Source organism: Nipponia nippon, unplaced genomic scaffold, assembly GCF_047370975.1.
Source record: "Nipponia nippon isolate SJK-2023a ecotype South Korea unplaced genomic scaffold, ASM4737097v1 scaffold_28, whole genome shotgun sequence".
NCBI classification, from domain to species: domain Eukaryota; kingdom Metazoa; phylum Chordata; class Aves; order Pelecaniformes; family Threskiornithidae; genus Nipponia; species Nipponia nippon.
In genome coordinates, this window is record NW_028262345.1 from 7,014,717 (window position 1) to 7,037,076 (window position 22,360).

Genomic DNA, 22,360 nt, shown 5'->3' on the forward strand with positions numbered 1-22,360 from the left:
ATATTAAAAAATCCACTGCCACAGCAAACTCGAGAACAAGTCTGGTTAAGATCACGCAAGAGCACGGAGGCTCGGCTGACGAACTTGCTGCCGAGCAAACCGGCCACGCTCTGCGAACAAGGAGCACGGGCACCGCTCCGCTCCGTCCTGCGGAGCCCCGAGCGGCGCGAGCAGCCGTCGCCTTTCCAGAAAGCGCCGCCAGGGCCGGCGCAGCGCCGCCAGCCCCCGAGGAGCGAACGCCGCAGGCTCTCGCGCTGGTGGACCTCGCCGTGCCCCGCTCATCAGACGGGGCAAGCCTGTGGCAGGGCAGAGCGCCGCCACCCCTCGCTGCCCCCGGAGACGGTGCCACGAACTCCTCGGTCCCGTCCGCGGTGCAGAAATCCACCTGGAGCGGAGCAGAGAAGGGCTGGCAAGGCTGCGGTGCCAGCGCACCCTACCAAAGGGCGCCGTGCCTTTTCCAAACGCCAGCTGGCCTCCGGCTAAGCCTCCCCAAACACAGCTTTTCAACATCCCTCTTGGACCACCCGCAGGCTTCTCACCTACTCAAACGAGACGGCCCCTTCCGCAGTGCTCCAAAACACCCTGAGGTGCCAGAAGCTCCCTTCCGCAGGCTCGAACTCGGGGAGGCCATGTGCTAGAGCAAGAATCGCCCTTTCCGGGCAAAAGGCTGCTGCGGACGCGGGCTGGCTGCCGATCAACGCAAGCCCGTCGCTCTGAACGCCCGTCCGGGGAAGACCGCGCTCCTGAGGCGAAGAGTTTCACCTCCCATTTCATTCGAGACCGTCAGAAAGGCGTCGGTGCTGGGGAGGAGAGGCTCTGCAGGCTCGGTCCCGACTGCGGGAAGGCAGCTGGCTGCCGGCCCCGGCGCTGCAAACCGCGACGGGCTCTGCGCCAGCAAGGGCACAGCCTCTGCCGGGAGGGGTGCCCGTGCTCCCCGGTCAATCGTTCAGCCCGGCTCCCCTGCCACGCAGGGGGCTGCGCGCAGCCCCTGCCGAGGCATCGCAGCCCTGGGGGCCATCGCTCACCGGCACGAGCCTCGGAGCACCGTTCTGAGCGCGTGGGCCGCGCTGAGTCAGCAGATTAGCTGCACTCAGGAGGCACGGGCCACCGGCGAGAGCCACCACAGCGCTCAGGAGAACTGGTCACCCCCCTCCAGGTGAAGCCCTTTGCTCCTTAAGCGCCTTAAGGAAGAAGCATCCCTGCAAGAGGGATTAGAGCAATTCGCCTCTCCTGCTTGGTCAGGGGCTGCCCCAGCAGGCAGCAGGCTCGCACCCCGCTCCCGGTGGCATCTGCCCTCCCGCATCTGCTCCCCGTGGCACTGCCAGCGTACCAACGCCGAGCCCCGGAGGAGCATCGGGACTTGCTGACCTGTGAGCAAATATCAAGCACGGAGCATTCACTTCGGGCAAAATCCTTTAATTCTCTCTGGATCCCCCTGGGGAAAGCAGTATTGATTGCTTTACTACTAGCTTACACATGCTGTGCAGGGCGGCCAGCGCTGCCATCAATACCGGCTCCGAGGAGGGAGCCAAAGGTCACCCCGGTACACGGGGCCGGCCCCGCGCTGCGCCCAGCACCTGCCCGCAGCCCCCGCGCTGCTTCGAAGCCTGCGAGAAGCCAGGAGGAGGAGCGCAGGAGCCAGAGCCCGCAGCACGGCACGGCTCCGCGAGCAGTTTGTCCGGTTCCTCCCCTCCCACCGAGCTGCGCAGAGGTGCCCGGCAGGTCGTGTCCCATCAGCGCTCCGGCCACCGCGCCTCCCCGCTCCCCAGGGGACCGGCCGGGGACAGACCCTGGTTTCAGAGCCTCCCTGCTCCCACGGGAGCCCAGGGTGCTCCGCACCTGCCAAAAAATCACGGGGAGCTACCCAGGGGCAAAATACCCAGAGCTGCGAAGCCCCTCCCGCAGGCCCCCTCCCCACGGTCACGGTCGGCGCGGAGCAGGACAGGTCCCGGGCTACGGGGCAGACACACGGGACAGGGAGGCCGAGCAGCTTCCAGGCGCCAGCACGGGGAAGAGGCGCACGATGCCGTTTTTACCGAGTTCCTTTCCCCGCGGCTGAAACAGTTGCGAAACCTCGCAAGAGAAGCTGGAATATTAACTTGTGCATCGCCCTGACAACGCGAGAACCCGCCCTGACTGCGGGACTCGGGCAGCACGGGCTGACTCTTCTGGTGTCCAAGCCCCCGCTGCCAGGTACCCAAAGCGAGCTCGCAGGCGCGCGGGAGAAGCCGGGACGGGGCGCGCGTGCCGTCACGCTTACGCCAACCGCCCGTGAGCCCAGAAACACGCAAAGCACCAACCACAGCACCGAGGAGGCCCTGAACGCAACGCGGCTGCTCGCACCGCCAGCCTTTTCCAGCACGAAGCCGCAAGACGGTCATCGATAAAAGCCCTTGCTTGGGCAGCACAGGCGCGGACGAGAAGGCAAAAAAAGCCCCTCCGCAACAGCGAGTTTCACCCGCGGCAAAGCGGGCCAGATTTTCCAAGAGAACAGCGGCTCCTCTCTTACCTGGGATGATAGAAACGGTGTCTTTCTCCCAGGACACAACGCTAACGTATTCCTGCACTGACGAGGGGATGAGGCACTTGAAAACAGCCACGTTTCCACGCATCGACCTTTGGTCCTCCACCCGGACGGTGTACGGTTCCCTGAAAACTGTAGAGAAAAGCAGGTGGTTGGTGGCATGACAGCGCTGGAAGAGAACGCTCTTCCTTTGGCTTTAATCCCACGTTTCCCGACCCACCCAGCAACAAACCGCTTCCACCCAAAACCCTTGGCCCACCTTCCCGGGGAAGCTAGGTCAGCGGGGTCCGCCCAGCCTCTTGGGAAAGACAAGAAGATGTCACCGTGCCCAGTAACGCACGCGGACGCCACGAACACCCAAAGTTTAAGTACAAAACACAGCGAGAGCAGGTGCCTCCTTACCGCGAGAATAATCGCGCCCTGTAGGACGCAGGCACCTGGGCATCGCTATCGCACGGCAGACGGGCATTCGCTTCGTCATTTAATGACGCCCCTCGGCCAGAACAAAAGCAGCTCGACAAATCTCCTAAGACAGAGCTCCTTAGCAGCCCCAAAAGGCAGGCGTTCTCCCCAGGCGGAAAGCACCCGCCGGCAACGCCTCGCACACCTCGCGCAAACAAGCGAGCAGCGAGAGGCTGGCGGTATTTCCGCCTTGATTTCCCAGCCTTTCGGGGCACCCTGCGCTGCTGCAAGAGGCCGGGAGAGAACCAGGGGCACAGCGCAGGCTCCACCCCGGGGCGCTCGGTGACACGTCCCGGCAGGCTCCGCGCACCGGCTGCCTGGCAGAAGAGACCGGCAGCAGCCATAAAAGAGCTGCCGAGGGCTGTTCCGCCTTCGCCTCGCCTGCGCCTGCCCTCCGCCCGCGGCTCAGCCGCCCTCCCGGCGGGCAGAGCCCCCCTGCCCCAGGGGAAAGCAGGGCCGAGGGTTCGGAGCAGCCTGCAGCTCGCTCCCGTTATTCGCCCGGTGCCTCGGCAGGGAGGACGAGGGCTGGCACCACGAGGACACGGGGAGAAGCCTACCACGGAAAGGGACTCCGGAGCCAAAGCAGATTAGCTAGCAAAAGCCTCCTTAATCACATGGAGCAGGAGGTTTATTCACGGGCTTTAAAGGCCAGCGGGGACCAGGAGGAGCATCCAGCCCGGCCTCCCGCACGCTCACCGCCACCGCGACCGCCCCAGCCCGGAGCAGACCTTGCGCACGGGCACCCGCGCTCACCCCGGTGGCCGCCCCCACGCCGGGCACCGCCCCGGCTCCGAGCGGCCACTGGGAATCGTTCCAAGAGTACCGTACAGCCACAACCAGCACGCTTAAAACTTGCCATTGGCTAGAGAGATTTGCTCCGTGTGCTCGCCGACAGCTTCTTTCCAACGCTCCCAGAGATTTTTCCCCATTCTTTGTATTTTTGACCACGTTTCATTTATTTGCTTTCCTTACACGTCTTTAATTGGCTTTACTTGGTGCCTTGCCATTACAAAGCACTGGAGAGCGACTGGGACGCAAGACGACCGGGAGGAAGCGGCAGCGGGGGAATGTTTCGCAGCCGTTTCCGAACGCCCTAAAGCCGAAGCACTTCCCGCTGCCACGGCTGGAGCCGCCCCGGTGGCCCCCGGCGCCCTGCGCGCGGGCTCCCGCTGCGTACTCACCCCTCCTGCTAAGGGGACAGGAGGGGCGCATTCAGCCAGTGTCGAGAGCGGGACGAAAGCCAGGGCTCGGCTCTGCTACCGACTTGCTGTGATCCCAAGGAAGCCCTCAGCACGTGGGAGAAGAGCTAAGCAAAGGCTGCCCGCCCGGCAGGAAGGCGAGGGCCAAGAGACCCGTTCTCCCCTGCAGCACACCCAGAGCACCAGCTCTCCGGACAGCCGGAGCAGCCATCCCTGCTGCACGAGCCCTGGGCACCCGCACCTTTGCGATCGCCTGCTGCACAGCACGGAGCCAGCCGGGGTGCCACGGCCCTCGCAGCCACACGGGACACGGCCACGCCACCCCGTGCCGAGCGGCCGCTCGCCCTGCTGCACCCCGGGCTGCTGGCAGGCACCAGCTGGCCACAGCCCTGGCCACTGCCCGCCTGCCCCACGGAAGCCCAGCCCGCGGCGCCCGGCACGAGGAGGGCAGCAGCTCCACGCTGCACACCCGCGTTTTCTACACCCCATCGGCTGCCATCCCGCCTCCTCCGAGCTGTGGTTTATAGGTAACCCGCTAGCGTTGGTAAATAATTCACTCTGCGGAAGGGGGTTAATACCCATTTACTCTGCAGTACAAGGTATTAAAATAAAAAACCCTGTAGTCGCTTCTGTCATGCTCCCTCTGCTAGCCCCGCTTTTAATAAGTTACATAACGAAGCCATTCCTGGGCTATTAGCCCTCCTCAGCCTGGTCAATAATTTACTATAATGGCTTTTGGAATCAGCTCTTTGCCATATTCCTCCTTTTTTTGTTTTTTTTTTTTTTTTTGCTTAATAAGCCTTGGCATGCTGGGGCTGGATGCTACAGTGGGAACAGACAGGCTTGAGGAGGGCCTGGGGGTCTCCCCACCACGGACAGGTGTGGTCCAGCTCCTCCTGCGGCCGTGAAAGGCCCCCATACGTGGCTGGGTGCGACAATACCGGAGCAAAGGGAGAGGACCTCTCCTGCCGCGAGGCTGCAGCCGCACCACGGCCTCCAGGAACTTGCGGGAGACCCCCAAGCTGTACATCCCTTCCCTGCTGGTCCCTCCAGCCCCCTCCCAGCCGGTAACCAGCCCGAGCCAGAGCTGGCTCTTAGCTGGGGCAGGATGCCGTTTTGCAAACGCGTGTTGGCAGGCCTGCTTAGCCAGCACCCTGCCCTTCTCCCGTCCACGCAGCATCGATCGACCCACTCGCAACGGGCCAACGCAGCAGCCCTGGTTCCAGGCTCCGCTCCCGGGGCGGGCAGCGGCAGCGCTCACCCAGCAGCGCCTTGCGACAGGGCTGCCGGCGGCAGAGCGGCAGGGCAGCCCCGGCGAGGCAGCAGGCGCTCGGTCCCGCTGCCCTGCGCAGGACGGCGATGGCAGGCAGCTGGCAGCAGGACGGCGATGGCAGGCAGCTGGCAGCAGGACCGCCTGCTCCCGTCCCCGTTCAAAACACCCCGGCTCCGCGGGCGGGACAGCAGCGCTGCTGTCCCGCCGCCGGTCAGCAGTGTTACCGGCCCACGCCGGGGAGACAGAAGCAAGCGAGGCACGCTGGATGGGCCAACCGGCAGGCCGTGGAGAAGATCAGAGAAAAGGCGGCACCTCACCCAAACCCCAGCGCCCACAGAGAGCTCTTACCTGCTTTAACACGGATATTTGGGCTCCTGATTTTGCCAGCCGAGTTCTCCGCGGTGCAGAAGTAGTCGTTGTCATGGATAAAGCTATTGAAGGCTGATGGCGAGAAGGGGTAGAGCTGCAAAGTCCCATTGGCATGGACGTGCCTGATGTGGGGCACATCGTAGATGTCGTCACCTGTGGCCAGGTACCACCGAAGGACGGCACTGGGTGACCCTGCTGCCGGGCAGGGGATCACCACCCCCACTGTGCTGGAGAAGGTGACCTGCTGGATAGAGTCGTTCACAAAGTAGAGGCTGGTTCCAACATCTTCAGCGTGCGCTGCGGAGAAAGCAGAGGCCACAACGGCGGGGGGGTTACCGCAGAAATCGCCGATCCCCCCCCGGCACACGAGCACCCCCCGGCACAGCTGCCCCGGAGCCCCGCCCCCGGCCCCCACGCATGGCAGAGCGGGGCAGGGGTGCATGGGCTGGAAGCACAAAGGCCGCCTTCACAGGCCAGCGCTCTGGCTGGAGCACGGATCGGGGATCACAGGCACCTAACCAGGACAACCAGGGGCCGTGCAAGCAAGGAAGGGTGCCCGGGGCATCCCCCCAAGGCCTCCCCGGGCGGCCGCACGCACGTAGGTGGCTCTGAGCGCGTGGTCCGACCGTGCCTCAGCACCCCCAGGCCCGAGGACACCCGCGTGCAACAACAACAAACCAAGCACGACAAGTCAACACCGTTTCCCCTGCAAACGCCAGGGTCCCCCAGCCCGGTGCCGCAGCCAGGCAGCACCCCCGTGCCTCATCAGCTCCCGGCACAGCCCCAGCCAGCCTGCGGCCACCGGCACATCCAGCGCAAGCCTCCCCCGAGCAGGGCAGAGCTCTTTCACGCTACCCTACCCTACCGCTGCCTCCAAAAGCTGCAGGAGCCCCTAGCAGAGGGGCAGGAGAACCGGGTTCAGCGCTGCTCCCCACTCCCAGCGGCAGAGGGAGGGGAAGCCTGGTCCCACCCTGCCCTAAGCCCGAGCCGCGGCCCAGCGCCAGGCGCTCCCGCACCCCCCGAAGACGGAGACGCGCAGCGTTCGAGGCCACAGCCCGGGGCAGAGCTTGCAGCCGCCCAGATGCCCGGGAGCGGCTTTCCAGGGCACCGCGAGCGCTGCAGAAAAGCGCTTCCCTTCTTCAAAGGAGGGAAGGGACCTCTTCACCCAACTCCTCCAGTCTCTCCTTCCCACTCGCCAGGACCATGAGCTCCCCCTTCTCAACCAAAGCAAGCAAGATTGCCTATAAATAAGGATGAGGAGGCCCCCAGTCACTTAGATCCGTTTTCTTTTTTTAGTCGCACTCTTTCCAAGTGGGCGGAAGGACAGGGATACAGAAAGCGGCCCTCGGCGAGCGTATTAATAGCTCTGGCTGAGAACGCCGCTCGTGGTGCTGCAGAGCCAATAAGCAGATCGCTCCCGCACCGCCGGTTCAAAACGAGTCACGGGGGACCCTCCGTGACCTCGATTCTTAACTTGGGGAGGAGGGGACGGGAGCAGGGGGGAGAAGGAAAGCCTCATCCATACAGGTAGCCTTGCGGCCGCTCGCCTGAGGAAAGGCTGGCCGAGCGTCGCTGGCCACAGCCACCTGCATCTCCCCGCGAAGCTTCCTCCAGCACCCGGCGGCGGCGAGCACGTCTCTCCTGGCTCGGTGCTGTGCCAGCGGCCCGATCCACGCCGTCCTCAACCGGGTCGACATGGGAAATCCCAAAACACCCTCTCCCCTCCCCAGAGCAGAGTCCTCCCCATCCTTCTCCCAGCTGGACGGACCACCTCGTGCCTCTTTCAGCACCCGTGAAATCAGAGGTGAGAGCGCCTGGTTCTTGCTCTCTGCGTACCTGCGCCGCATCGCCATCTAAAAGGACACGCTCCCTCCTTGGCCTGCGCAGGACCCTGCCACCCCACGGCAGCCAGCGCTGCCCAGCAGCCCCACCCGCCTAACGGAAGAGCCGACTGGCAAGGTCCCGTGCTGCCACCGCACACGAGACAACGGATTTACAGGTCAAGCAAGCACCTCCGTATCTCCCCACACGCCAGTGCGTTCGGTTCCCCGCGTCCACGCAGAGGTAGAAGCGGACAAAGCCGTTTGTTTTTTCCTCCCTCGCTGACAAGCGCCAGGAGAACGATGGGCCGGAGGAGCAAGGCGCTCCAGCCGAGACCCCGCGCAGCGGCGCCAGGCTTTGCAGAGCTACGGGGCCACCGCACGGCCCTGCAGATGTCATTTGGTGACATCTCCAGGCTGGTTTGTCGTCACGAATCAGCATTTCCCTTCATCGGAAGAGCGCGGTGCTTCTCCCAAACGCACGAAAGAGAAAAAGGCACGTTTGCAGGCAGAGGAAGGAAAACAAAGCACGTGCGAGCAGCAGCGTGCTATTTGCGGCAACGCCTGTCGCCCGAGCAAAGCAGAAGATGGCTGGAGCCGGGGCGCGCAAGGCGCGCAGCAGAAGCCGCCCTTCGCCCGTCCGCCGGCTTTGGACCGGGAATATCCCGCTGGGCTCAGCGCCCCGTCACCCACCCGCCTCCGCCCCAGGCTCCGTCCAGCATCTCCACCCCAGCTCCCAGACCACGGCTGGCGAAGGCTCCTGCCGAAACAGAGATCGGAGAGGAGCCGCAGCCTGACAGGGGAGTATCTTCTTCCCCAGCAGCGCCCGGGAAGGTTTAGAGAGGGACGGGTGAGGGGCTGGGGCGAAGAGTGGAAAAATACCTCATAAACAGAGAAATTCAGATCACCCGTAAAGCTTTTTCAGGTCAACGGGGGAAACGGATTTTTAATAGAAAATGGAAGTTATGGGATCGGCGACGGTTATGTGACAGACGCCTAGAGTTAAACCCGTATAATCTCCTTTACCATTTAGCATTGAGCACCATCCTAATTCCACGCTTCATAAAACCGTCTCCAAATCACTGAGAGAGATTAAAAATTTAGAAATAGCCCTGCAATATTTTTAAACCAGAAATCACCGCTCACATCTGGTCAGATGTGCTGACCCTAACCTAAATACCGAGGGCATTAATTCACACGAACCTGAAAAGAGGCGGCTGGAGGAGCCGAAACGGAAGGGCTTCTGCCGGGGCAAAGGCAGCGACGGGGGCACCAAGCCTGGAGACCAGCCCGCCGGTAGCTGGAAGCTACACAAAGCCCAGCACGTAGCCGGACGCTGCCTAGCTGGCTCTGAAAGGCGTGTATTGTAAGTTATCAGACTGCAATCTTCTTAAATTGTAGTAAATTACAACCTAGAGGTATTGAAATATTAATATCTCTATCCGAGCTGGGAGAAGCAAGTCATTTTGCTATCACCGCTGAAGAATATTTACTAGTCTCAATCGCTGGACCTTCCAAACTCCAGTACCTTCAGCGGCACGCCAGCCTCGGCGCCGCAAAGCGCCGCGCTGTACAGAAAGCGCTCGTTTGCTCTAACGAGCGGCCAAGGCAGAGCGGCCATAAGCCGACCCCCGGGCCTGTCACCAAGCCACGGCTCTCTGGAAGGGGCAGCCGAGACGCAGGCCCGAGTCCTGCACGAGGAGCGGCACCGGCGGAAAGCTCAGCCCGCCTAAGCGCAGAAACGCCATCGCCTCCCAGGCGAGCGCCCCGCAGCGCAACCCCTGCTCTCCCCCAAAGCTCGCAGGGGAGAGCCCGTCCTTTTCTACGAAGCGGATTTAGGGCCGGTCTCGGGCGACGGCCAGCTTCGTGCCAGCGCAACGAGAGCCGTTTCTCCCGAGCCAAGCAGCTTTTTCTGCCCTCGTTGCACACACGGCGCCCGCGTTTGCAAGCCGCTTGCTCAGGACCCCACGGCCAGCCCCGTGCCCACCCAAACCCGGCGAGTTTCTCGAGGCTGAGCAAGGTCTTTTGCACAGCAGTAACCGGGTGGAAGCTCGACAGGGACGGGAAAAGGCTAAACAAGGCGTGTTTGGAGGGTGTACGCGCAATCCTCTGGGCACGGGCAATCCAGCCCGGGCTGACAGCGCTCCTCAAGGGGTGGCAGAGGTCCCTGACCGCCTGAGTGCTCCTTTACAAAAGAGCGGCCGCTGGAGGCTTGACTACTTGCCACAATTAAGCGCGTTGCTGGCATTCAGAAGGAGGTTTTGCAGCACCCGAGGAAGGGCAGGCGCTAGGCTCGAGTTCCCATTATCCCTCTGGCGGCACCTTTCCCAAGGCCTCCCTCTGGGGCTCGGTGGCCCGACCGCCCAGGGGCCCAGCCCCCCTCCGGGGCCGGGCGAGGTGCTGCCGAGGCACCGCGCCGGCAGAAAGCCCACCCGCAGGCCAGCAAAGGGACGGTAGGAGCCACCAGGGCTTCTCCAGCCACCAGCTGTAACGGGCTGCAGGGATGCTGTGAAGAACAGCAGGCTAATCACCACCTCGCCACTCATTTATTATCCTCATTAAGGGTGTTTGACACCTGCCCTGCTCAAGGAGAAAGCGAGCCGAAGCTTGGCACGCATTGCAGGGCGGGAATTACAGGTAGGTGGCAAGTCCGAATCTGTCCTCTCTGCCGCCTTAAGATACGACAGCGATTCCATCGCATACTGCCTGCACATTTGTAATGCCGGAGCAGCCTTTGGCCTTCCCCGGGACGAGCTTCCTTCGAGCCCTCATCTTCAGCACGATTTTAATAGCCTTTCTCCTAACGAGGGGAGCGACCTTGGAGCTGACAAAGCGAGAAGCGACATCTCCGAGCGCCGCGGAGGGGACGGCGAGAGCAGCGGCCGAGAGGAGGCGAGAAAGGCGAGGCCGGTAGCCTTTCGGGCAGAGCCGACGGGCACGCGCCCCGCCGGGAGCGCAGCCGCGCGGGATGCCAGCCCACCGCCGCGGCTTGCCGGCCCGAAGGGTTAAAGCCGCGACTCCAGCCTCCCCCACGCTGTGCCCCTCGGGGACCAGTCTCAGGGGGGTGGAAGCCCTGCCACAAAACGCCGAGCACGGCCTGGGGCGTTCAGCCGGTGCCCAGCGCAGCGACGGCGAGTACCTGCCCCGGCGCTGCGTTTCGGCCGCCGCCAGAGTCCCACCCTGGCGGCACGGTCCCTCTGCCCTGAGCGCCGCCGTCGTTCCCAACACGCAGCCGCCGTCACCGCGAACCGAAGAGGGAGCGAAGGGGAACGCTGCCTCTGGCCTTCTGCGGCTAAGGGCACTGCTCATCCAGGCTTGGAGGGCGAGCCGCCTGCTCCTCGGTGCATCTGCGTGGAAGCGAAGGCCTGAACCACCTCCAGCTATTACGGCAGCACCCAGGCTGAGGCTGGAACCCTTACCCGAAACAAAAAAGCACTCCCCGCTGATTTGCCCGACCCCCGAACCTCCCGCATCAGCCTGCCGGAGGTACCGGTCTCACCGCCCCATCCGCACCGGGGGCTGACCCGGAGCTGGACGACCCCCAGCTCTGCACCGCCTCCCGAGCCCCCCAGCCTGCGCCGGGGGGCGAGGAACGAGCCCGGGGCCCGCAGGCAACGGCCTCTCCCTCCCCTTCCGCAGCCACGCTGAACACGAAGCCTGAGGAGCTGCAGCCGAGCCCCAAGGGGACACCTGGTGACACTGGCGAGCCAGGGGGACAGCGGGGTCCCCCCCGGGGAGGCCAGGACCCAGCCAGGCAGGTACGAGGGGCGGGAGAGGGGACGCACCGGAGGCCGCGCACGCCTGCGGCCAGGCTTTCTCCGGAGCCGCCGGTCCGTGCCGTCCGGCACGCCGCAGCCCGCTCGCTGGCTTTACAAGGCGGAGAGGAGGATTTCCACCACGCGGCCGACAGATATGAGAAATGAGGGGAAGGGATCAACAGAGCAAGCTCCGAAACCTCGCTCGCCTCCTCCTTTTCCCCTGGAAGTTGTGCCTGCTCCCTTCTCGCACGGAGAGGAGCTGACACAGCCCTTTCCGAGAGGCAGCAGCTGGGGCAGGCAGCAAGCGTTAGCAAGAGTCGGGAAATGGATTTCCTAAATATTTGGTACAGCTCTGCTGGCAGATGATGGCAGCAATACGCAGATTGTGTGTGGCGGGGTTTATCTCCTACGGATCTACAAGCAGGGAAAGGGTACCTCACAAAATCACGATTATGTCAAAATACATAGCTGGCTATAATCTAAGATTTCAAAGACGAGAAGCACTCCGCGCCCAAACTTGCCGCCGCCTAAGCCTCCCAGCAAAGCACGCGTCGCAACGACCGCAACAGCCGAACGCCTTCCTCCTCCGTGCCCTCCTAGGGAGTCGCGCTTATTAACAGCCTGCTTATTTGGGTGCGAGATGACTTCACGTTATCCAAGGCAACGGCCCAGAACTCGCGTGCGGCCACGTCAGAAGAATTCCTGCCACAAAGAGACCCTTCCCGTTTTATTCTCGCGCTCAGCCCGCCAGCCGCTTCCGAGGCGGCGGTGGCGGCGCTCCCCGACCCTCCGCCTCGGGGCCATCGGGGCCATCGGGGCCGGGACCGGAGCCCTGCGGCAGAAAGGCTGCCCAGAGCTGAGCCTCCGGCTCCCAAGCAGCCCCCGTCCCCGGGAAGGGCTGCTCGGCAGCGCGCCCCCGGCACGGGCGCGAGGCACGGCCTGCCCCTCCAGAGAACGAACGCGCCGGGGGGTATCGGGGCTGCCTAGCTCGGTTTTCTCATCCAAAGGCAGGAGCGGCCCTAAGCCCGCGCCAGGTGCGGGCAAGGGCTCTGGGCAAGTCGCCACCGCGGCTCCTCGCGCTGGGCAATTTTGGCTACCCGCAGGATAAACAAACACCGGGCTCGGCGAGGTTGGGCGCTGCAGGCTTCTCCTCCGTGCATTTAATGAGGCTTCCGTGTTTCATTTCAGAGACAAACGAGCGCTGTGCCACGCTGGGGGGCCGAGATGGGGAGAGATTAAAAACCGCAAGCTGCATAGTTCGCTGCACCCAATACAGGGACATAATGTAAATATAACGCCAGTATAAATCAGGCGGCAGAGAGCTCCAGCGAGAACACGCGGGGAGATGCTTTCCCAGCCCCAAGCCTCTCGATTTTGACCAGCACGCTCTTCATCACGCCACTCGCCTCCCCCCCCCCCCCCGCCTGCCTGCTCTCATCGCACTGCCAGACCGTCTTTCTGCTCAACTCCCTGCTTGTTTGCTTGCCAACCGCCTAATTTCCGCTTATTTTATAAGCGGGGGAGAAATAAGCCGCTCCAGCCCATCGAGGGATTTCTAAACTTCAGCGGTCCCCTGCATCAAACGTTTAGCTGCTTTCCGTTTCTACTTGCGCTCTCGCTCTACAGCAGGAGCACGTTAAAAGGATGCGCCTCGACGCCCAGAAATATCAAGTATCTGAAAGGTTTATCGTGCATTGAACAATCCCGGTTTTTTATCCTGTTATTACAACGAAACTTCCATTGTGCTGCTCTCCTCTCTTTGGAACCGTTCGGCTTTAACGCCTTCCGTCACCGAGACCGTTCAACGCCGCAGACGCGTTGTATTTCTTAAAAGAGAGAGAAGGAGGCCAGGAGGAGTTGTGCTAATGGAGGCTTTTCGTTTGCTCTCCTCAGAGGCGAGCGCTCTGTGGGAAGAGGTCCCTTCTCCAAGAGGCTGGGGCTGCAAGGACGCAAAAGCGATAAACCCAGCGCAGCTCTCGATCGTGCTGACGATCGCGGGGAAGCGACTGTAGCGTCCTCAACCGTTATTCAGGTTGGGGTTTGTTTCTTCCTTTCGGCACAGTCAAAAATGCAAATGTAAGCAACGCGGAGGCTGGCACGTTCGGCTCGGCAGACCCCGAACGCAACAGCGATTTTGGGTAAAGCTCCCAAACGCGGCTTTACTCCGCCTCGAGTAAAGCAGCTATTCCATAATTAATAATCGATGGCATAACTGATCGTCGCCACACAACCGGACGGGATGCCCTGTTAAACCTCGCTAACCATTTTCCATCGGATTAACAGCCGGAGAAACGGGTAAGGTAACCGGCAGCAAGACAAGTCTCACGTAAGCAGGCAGCTTCCTTCCGCTTTCCTCGTTTCCTAACGTTTCCCCCTCGCTGTTCCCAAATGTCCGAAGAGACAATTAGGGCAAATGTCGTTCTCCGTCCTCCGAGCGGACAACGTGCCAAAAGGTGGGCGCTTCCACCGCCGCATCTGCGGACCGGGTGGCGTGCGGGGAGGTCGCTTATTGCAGAAGCGTAACGACAAACTCCCGCAGAATCGGCGAGGGGCAATTCCTTTATGTAACGCGCATTGATCGTCCTAACGAGCGCACCGGGATTTAACGACCCGCGTTACGTGCCGCTCCTCGGCTTGCTTTTTTAATCGCATCTCCAGCAGAGACACGGTTTAGAGTATTACCTCGATAGATTTGGACGGCGTTCACTTAATCTCCAACTTTAATCTCTAATCTTGAAGGGCGCATCTCCTTGACACACTTGTTTCGTGATTCCCCCCCCCCCCCCCCCCATCTGATTGATACCAAGCCGCCGGGATGCACTTAATACAGCATCCCTAGCGGGAAGGATGCGGTTTTTAAGGCACCGCTGGATTTAGTCTGTCTTAGGGGGATTAGACTGCGCTCAAGGAGTCCCGGAACGCGGAGCCCGGCTCTGCGAGGCGCCGCTGCCAGCCCCGGGCCCGGAGGAGACGGCGCCGGCTTCCAGCCCCGGGCCACCCCGGCTCCGGGCTGCGCGGCCACCGACCGGCCCGGCCCCGCTCCGCTCCGCCCGGGCCGAGCGCTCCGGCGGCCCCGGCCCCGCTCCCCGGCGGGGCGCACCCGCACCCGCACCCGCCTCAGCCCCGCGGCCCCGGCCGGTGCCCGCCGCCCCCCGCCCCCCCGGGGGCGACCTACCTTTCCGCAAAGAGTACAGCAGGAAAAAAGTTACCAGCCACATGCCATAAAGAGCAGCTATGGCCCCGGGCTGCGGCGCAATTGCGGGCGGTGCGGTGCCCCCGGCGTGCCGCGCTCCCTGCCGCCGCGCTGCCAGCCAGGGTGAGGTGCCCAGCGCCGAGCCCGCCGCCGCCGCTCCTGCTCCTGCTCCTGCTCCTCCTCCTCCTCCTCCTCCTCCTCCTCCCCGCTCCCGGCGAGTGGCGTCGGGAGGGTGGGCCGGGCTCCCGCCCACTCCCCGCCCCCGCGCCCCGCTCCCCGCCGGGCTGGCAGTGCTCCCCGGGCTCCCTCCTCCTCCTCCTCCTCCTCTTCCTCCTCCTCCCCCTCCTCCTCCTCCCCCCCCCCGGGAGCACCCTCCGCCCCGCCGGGCACCGCCCGCCGCCGGGGGCCGGGAGCGCCGCGGACCGCCGAGCCCCCGCCGCAGCCCCGCCGGCTGGAGCAGGGCGAAGGCTCCCTGCGACACCCGCGCCCAGGCGGCTTCTCCCACCCGGGCCTGGCAGCCGCCCTCCTCCTCCTCCTCCTCCTCCTCCTCCTCGGGCCTCCGGCGCGCTTCTCCGCGGCCCGGGGACAGAAATCGGGTTTTCGCCACACGAACGGCACCGGCCCGCGCCGTGCCGGTGGCAGGGGACGCAAGCGAGACAGGGCCTGGCGGGCTTCGTTACACATTCGCCCCTCCAGCCAGCAAATGACAAATAAATACTAGGTAATGCTTCGCTTTGGGGTGTGTTTATCCAAGGCTTAATTCAAGCCGAGGATCTTACTCCCCAAGTCATAGTCTCACCAAAGCCAATTTGTCTGGACCACGAGAGCGGTTCAGGATCTCTTTTCTTGAAGTGATTACAGCAGCTTTTCTTTGCTCTCCAAAACACCCTTTCCAACCCCAATTTGTTGGAAAAGGAAGATCGAAGCATTCTGACTGCAAAGAAAACGACGAGTAGAAAACCCACCGGCTACTGATATTTAAAAAAGCGCTGGTTAGATTCAGTTGAAAACCTAACCGTCGTCACCCGGTAAAAAAAAGCAGAAAAACAGCAGCTCCCTGGCCATTTGCAGCCCGCAGCGGTTCACGGCGATCCGCCGGGCCTGGGAGGCCCGTGGAAGAGCCAGAGAGCTCGACCCACGCCGAGGCGGCGCTTGGGCGGCGTGGGGGAGCGATTCCCCTTGCCCAGCGGAGGGGCGCAGCCGAAAGCCGGGGGGCAGCCGGCGGGGCCAAGGCTCCCGCGCGCCCAGCCCGCGTCCCCCTTCCCCTCCCTGCTCCAGGCCGCCCGCGCCGGAGACGCCCTCACTTTAGTGGGGAGCACCACGAGGCCAGCTGTCACCTGACCCAGACCCCAGCCCCGAAAAGCCAACGGCAGAGGCGGGAGCGAACGCCGGGCCCGTGCGGTGCGGCTCTGACACACCACGGCCTTTCCCTCTCCTCCTCCTCCTCCTCCTCCTCTCCGAGGATGCGCTTCCCCTTCCTCGGTGCCGCCGAGCTCCGTCGCTCCCTCACCACCCCCTACTCAGCCCGTTCCCAGGCCACCTCAGCAGCTCCGTCAGGGTGCGTGGGTGTCCCCGGCACACAGCCCTCCCACGCGCGCACGCGCTCCTCCCCGGCCCCGCGCCGCTCGCTGCTGGCTCACTCGTACCCCCGGCCGTGCCGCCGGCATCCCGAGAGGCGACGGAGCAGCAGCTGACGCACGCCCGGTGCCCACGCATCCCCCTAGGAAGCGAGGTGCGTTTCAATCGCCACCTACGTCCGCATCCAGATGTTCGCTGATACTCAGCAAGGAAACCGGCATTCAGGCCCACACCCAAGGCACCGAGCAAATCCCAGGCTCCGGGGAGCCCCGGCCGCACGCCAGGCATCTGCCCCCTTCCCTCCCCGGCAGCCGCTGCAGGATGGCAGCGCGGGCCAGCCCGCCATCAGGAATCCGCCAGCCCCGAACACCGCCACGGCGTTCCGCTCTCCGGCACGCGACGCGTCGCACTCGGGCGCGGTGTCTGCCCTCCGGAGGGAACGGAACGGGGGCTGGCGGGGCGCTTGCTGGCACAGCGCCCGCGGGGCCTCACGGCTCTCCATCCGAGGCAAGCGTGCAGGGGGAGGAAATGCTACTCACCGGCTCATTTTTAGCTCCCTCGGCTGTTCGGCATCTCCAGTGCTTCCTCGTTATCCCCAGCTCAGAGAATCAGCCGCTACCGAGAGCCCTAAACCCCTCTGCCACAAGCTCCTGCCTCCGGAGGGGACAGCATCTGCCGGCAAGACGGGAAGCAGCGCAAGAAGGGACAACAACTAAAGGCTGACGGGGCGAACGACCAGCCCTGGGTCACGCCGGGGGAGCCACGGCGAGTCCTTGAGCTGTCGGCGCCCCGTTAGGGCCCCGTGGGCTCCTCCGCCGATCGCTCAGCCCAGGCCCTTCGCCAGCCTCCCGCGCCCAGCCGCACGTGCGGGCCTGGCAGCGGAGGGCAGGCAGCCGGGCGCTCCCCGGAGCTGGCTCCTGCGAGCCCACGCCCGGGACTCGGCTCCTGCCCGGCAGCCACCGTTTAGGGACGTCAGCAGCTCCCGCGTTCGAATGCGCGCAGGAAGCCTTTGTGCGTGAGCGTTCAGCCCGGAAAGCTGGCGCCCTGCTAACAGCCACCCCAGCAGCCGGCTGGAACAGACAGCTGCGCTCAGGAACGGCTGAAAACCCTCACGTTAATTATTCGGGCAGCGCTGACCCGCGCTTCGGCAGCACGCAGGAGGCTCCCGGGAAGCGAGGCCGGCGCTAACAGGCCGGGAGAAGCACACCTCTCTCCCTGCAGCCACCGAGCTGCTAACGGGAGGCGAGCAACCCGCCGGGGCCAGCGGCAAGCCCAGCTGCACGGCTAGCAGACAGGTGAAGCTCATACCGAGCAGTTATTTCCCCAGCCCAAACTCCCCACGAGACACAGGAGAAATTCCAGCACCGCACGCGACGTGGTCTAGCGGCGGCCTTGGCAGCGCTAGGTCAACGGCTGGGCTCGACGACCTTAAGGGTCTTTTCCAGCCTTCGCGATTCTGCGCAGCTCCGAGCCCCCCCCGGCGCCCCCCTTGGGGAGAAGGGACCCTCCGCCCTCCGCCGCAGCGGAACGCGGGCGGCGGCGGCGGCTGCCTCTCCCGGGGGCACGGGCGGCGTCGCCGCAGCCCCCCCAGCCCAGCCGGCCGCCCGGAGCCTCCCCCTCCCCACACGGGCCCCGGGCGGCGCCTACGCTCCGCTGCGGGATCCCCCCGAGCTCTGGGGGCCGCAGGGGCGCCCCGGGCCCGCGCGCCCCGGGAGCCAGCCAGGCGCTTTCCCCTAAGCCCAGTTTTTCCACCAATACGCGAAAAACCGCCCTCGGCACAAGCACGCAGAGGGCCACCACCGGGGAAAGCAGCCCGAAGGAGGGGCCCGAGAGGCTCCCCCGCCGCCACCGGGATCGCGCCGGCTTTGCCCGGTGCCCGGGAAGGGGCTGCAGCGGGGCCCGCGGCCCTCGCCCCGGCGCCCCCGCGGCCAGGGCAGCCTCGCCCCCCGCCCCGGGCCCGCTCCCAGGCGGATCCCCCGCAGACGCAGGCGTTACCGCAGCGGGGCGACGGGGCTGGCGCCGAGCGACCCGGGCAGAGCGCTTCCCACGCCGCCACGGACGCCCCCCGCCGCGCCCCTCCGGCCGAGGGGGGGGCTCTGTCCCGCGGGGCCGCCCCGTCCCGCCGCTCCCCGCACGACGGCGGGCGCCGAGGGGGCGGGGGCGGAAAGGGGCCCGGGGGCTGATTGCAGGGCGAGCTGCAGCCGCGCTAATGGCGGGGCGCCCCGGGGCGTTAAAGGGCCAGGCACCCCCGGCAGGGCCTGCCCCCCCCGCAGCCCGGGCAAGGGGCAGCAGCCCCCCCCCACCCCCCCCCGGCCCTGTGTGGGTGCCGGCGGGGCGGTGCTGAGGGGGGAGAGGTCCCCGCCTCGCCTGCGGGCAGGACGCAGCCCCGCTCCGTGCCTCAGTTTCCCCAGCGGCAGAGGGGAGCGGGCGGCCGCCGCATGAGGCGGTGGGAGGATGAACGCCCCGGAGGCGGCGAGGGGCTTGTAGCCAGGTAAGGGGGCTGGCGAGCCCGCGGCCAGGCAGGCGCCAGCGGGTCAACGTGCCCGAAAGCGGGGTCCTCCTTGACTCAAGGGCTTCTCCAGCCTAAGCTACGGTTCTGTGCGCGGCCCCTCGGGTCCCCGGCACCGGAGGGGGGGGGCTGCCTTTCCACGGGGGACCCCTCCGGCCCCCCCCGGGGCCAGGCGGGACCCTGGTGCTGCGGGGCCGGGGTGCTGCGGGGCCGGGGTGCTGCGGAGCCGGGGCACGGCTCCCTCCAGGCCCAGCCTTGGTTTTTGCCTCCCCCTAGCGTTGCAGCGGGACGGCGCGGAGCCGCGCTTCTCCCGCGGCCGGGGCCGCCGCTCGCCAGCGGGGGCCAGCAGGGGCCCGGGGTTAAGCCACGACGCCTGGAAATAACCTGCCCGCCTCAAAGAGGTTACGCGAAGTTAGTCACGGTGGAAAAAGGTCCTGACAACCCCAGACCTGGCCGATAAGCACCCTGCGATGGATGTGGGCTGCGTGCTGGGTGAATACACGAAAGGCGGTCCCGAACAGGAGACGTTCTCGAGGCTGGGATAGGTCTTGAATTGCAGCAGGTACTATTTCTGTTCTGTTCGGAGCGCTGAGCCACCTCCGTCTCTTCTAACGGAAACGTGGGGTCGAGTGGTCCTTTGTAGGCCTAACCTGACGGAGCTCTCCCTGATACTCAGCCGTCTGCTGGCAGAGCTCAAAGGCATTTTCCCAAGGGGCCTTTTCCAGGGAGACGCATTCCGGATCACCGAGGCAGATGCTGCAGAATTTTGGAGAAGGGCTTTTGGTGAAAAGTAAGTTTCTAACTGTGCTTAACAACGGAGAGGTGGGAGCGAATTGCACACGGCACTGCGCGTTTTCAAAAATTCTGTTGTGCGGTTCACAGAAGGATCTTTGTCAGGCGAACGTCAATGACGGGGGTGACCTGCTGGTCATTCGGTCCGCTCTCGGGGCTGAGATACGGGATTGCTCCTACGTTATATTTCGCAGTTCTTTGTCCTGGCTGGTTTTAAATGCGTCAAGTTGCTTAATCCTGTGGTGAGGTCTTAAAGTCAGCCGAACGGTAAAACCTACCCTCTGGGTTCATCACACGTTACCTGCTTCCCAGGAGAGGCAGCACGTTGCAGGGGTCAAGCCATCACTACCGCCATCGCCGAGCCCCTTTTGGACATCCGTCAGCTCTTCCTTCTGATGTAGGCCTCGACTCAGCACTCAGCAAAGCAGTTCAAGCACGTGAAGAGTCCCGTCGATGTCAGCGGGATCATTCGTAACACGTAACCGCTCTGCCGCTTGAGGATGCTCAGACCGCGCGCTCTTGCGCTGGAGAGCGGTGCTGTCCTTTGCCGTAGCGGACGGTAAGCGCGCATCAGCGTTTCCCTTGCCGTAGAGTCTCTGCCGGTCGAGTCCTTAAGCTGAGCCGCCGCAGCGGATGTTACGGCGTTACTTTTCTTACTCTGGATGTTACAGTCTCGCCGTAGGGTGATTTAGGAAGAGTAGGCTGGGGCCACAACATCCCATTTACAAGAAGAATTGCTGCCAGGAAGAACAGCAACCTGCTTTTTATTCTTAAGAATGACACGCTTGATTTTTCTCCAATAGTAAAATTCTTCCAAAACTTCCTTTGACTTCAGAATACCTTGAATTCCCCCCCCTCGCTTCTCACCCTCGTTCTTTCTTTCCTCCGTCGTCCCCAAAAGAAACCTTCTACGCGCGTTCGTATGAGCGAGCGTGCGTACGTACGTATGCGTGCATGTGCGTGCACGTAGAGAGAGAGAAAGAGAGAGAGAGAGAGAGAGAGAGAGAGATCTTCTCCCCCCCCGGCTGCTTGGTTAGTTATTTCCCGACGGCCGGAATCGGAATCCCGACCCGACGGGCTTGCGTGAGCCCACGCCTCAGGACCGCGTTGAAGTTAGACGGGGGAGCAGAGCCTTCTGTCCCGTCAAACTCGCTTCCTTGCTTCCTCATTTCTAGCCTCCTCAGCGGTTCGTGCGGTTCTGTCGTACTCGGGCTCCCCAAGGGGACGGGCAGAGGCGATTGCAAGGCTCAGGTAAAGCTTTACGCAGGGCTGGCAGATTTTAAGATTTTTTTGTAGACCGTGCTGCCAAATACTCATTCTTTTGCGCCGTCCAGCGTGTCGTGAGCCCTGCTTTCCCAGGCTGCTCTTGGGCCACCTCAATGAAAACCCGGGATAGCTTGAAGTCCACTTTTTCCAGAGCTTGACAGATGTATCCAGCACGCGAAATTATAGCGAAATCTTTGCGGAGCTCTGTTCTCCTTTGCACTGTGCTCTCGCGGTCGGGATTTCTTTATTCCTGCAAATCTCGCGTTGCATTTCTCGTAGCCGTGACCGCAGCATCGGCCGCGTCCGTCTCTCTTTCCCCGGGGAACAACGTGCATTGTATTGCGAGACGGGCTCCCCCTTCCAGCTGTGTAAAATACGCGCTGAAAATGCCAAGGACGTGACGGTGGAACCGGGCGGCCGTCTGAGGCGCCCGTCCTGTCTTGCCGCCTGGCAGGGGAGCCGTTGCCTCTTGTTCATCTCCCTGGGCGAAGCGAGGCGCTCCTTCACAGAAGCGGCACATTCTCTTCTCAAAACTGTTCCGTTTCCTTCAGGGATGGAGATGAGGTAGCGTAACTGCGGCCATAAGCTCATCGTTCGGGAATATCAGTGCGTCGGCGCCAGCTTCACCAGCCCAGGGAGAAGCCGGTTAGATGCCTGATCTCTTAATCCAGGAATAGGCAAGAAGCGTGAGGACTTGCTAAAAAGCTGGTTTTCCGCTTCAGAGAGAAAATACTCCGTATTTGTAGCACAGTTTGCCTTTCTGTCTTCCTCGCCGTTGAAAGGTACCTGCCGAAAGGCAGGTTTAAACCTCTCTGGGCATTAACTATGTGTTTCATTTCTGCATCGTAGGGGCTGGTGTAACAGATCTCTTTCTTCCCCGAAGGAATCGGAAGGCCAGGGTTGCCCTTTCGGCCGCTGTGAAAGCAAAGGCGCAGAGCCGATTGTAGCAGACCCATTCGACCCCAGAGGAGGAGGAGGAGGAGGAGGAGGATTACCGCGGCAAGGGGCAGAAGGAACTCCCTCAGCCAGTTACGATGACGACGATGACGACAGAGCTGAAGATTCCCTCTTCACGAGGAAAGAGCTCGCTGGTACCAAGGTGAGATCACCAGAGCACGGGCCGGTAGATGTGGCGGTACGTACAAAGACCACGTGTTCCCCATCGGTTTTCTGTGGTCTCAGCGAGCTGTGTGCGGGAGGGTCGCCAAACCTTATGACAGGAGAGATTTCACTCAGCGTGGAAAATGGGGAGTTAGCTTCAGTTTTGTCAGTTCAGTTCACACTGTCAGTTCTTCTAAGCAATGGTGATCACGCTTTGAAATCTTTGACCTTTTGCGTGTTGCCTTGAAAGAATCCTTAGACGGGTGAAAAGGCTGGCTGCTTCTTCACGCCTCTCCCAGATGCGTTTGGAAAGGAGCAAGCCAAACAATGATATGCAAATAAAGCGGCCGGCGTTACCGGTGACGTTACCTGCGGTTTCCATTTCCAGCCTGCAGTTCCCTCGCCTGCTGGCGTCGGCACGCCGGTCAGCAGAGTCCTCCTTCGCCATCTGCTTCCAACGCCTCGAATCCCGCAGGTGCCTGGGCAATGGCCTGGCAGCTGCTTGCTCTCGAGGAA

At 63.3% G+C, this 22,360-nt stretch overlaps 1 protein-coding gene across 3 annotated transcripts in view; it reads right to left on the minus strand.

The window, feature by feature from the left end:
• The window catches only part of DSCAML1 (DS cell adhesion molecule like 1), a 122,431-nt gene extending 107,676 nt beyond the window's left edge, over positions 1–14,755 (minus strand). For all 3 annotated transcript variants that reach the window (XR_015706107.1, XM_087763560.1, XM_087763559.1), the window contains exons 1-3: positions 14,581–14,755; positions 5,807–6,124; positions 2,510–2,656 (exon numbers count right to left, since the gene is read on the minus strand). Coding sequence is in view for 2 of the 3 variants with exons in the window: in XM_087763560.1 (XP_087619686.1) it covers positions 2,510–2,656; positions 5,807–6,124; positions 14,581–14,623 (508 nt within the window). In the remaining variant the exon portion in view is untranslated. The remainder of the gene's footprint in view (positions 1–2,509; positions 2,657–5,806; positions 6,125–14,580) is intronic.
• Positions 14,756–22,360: the final 7,605 nt, after the last annotated feature.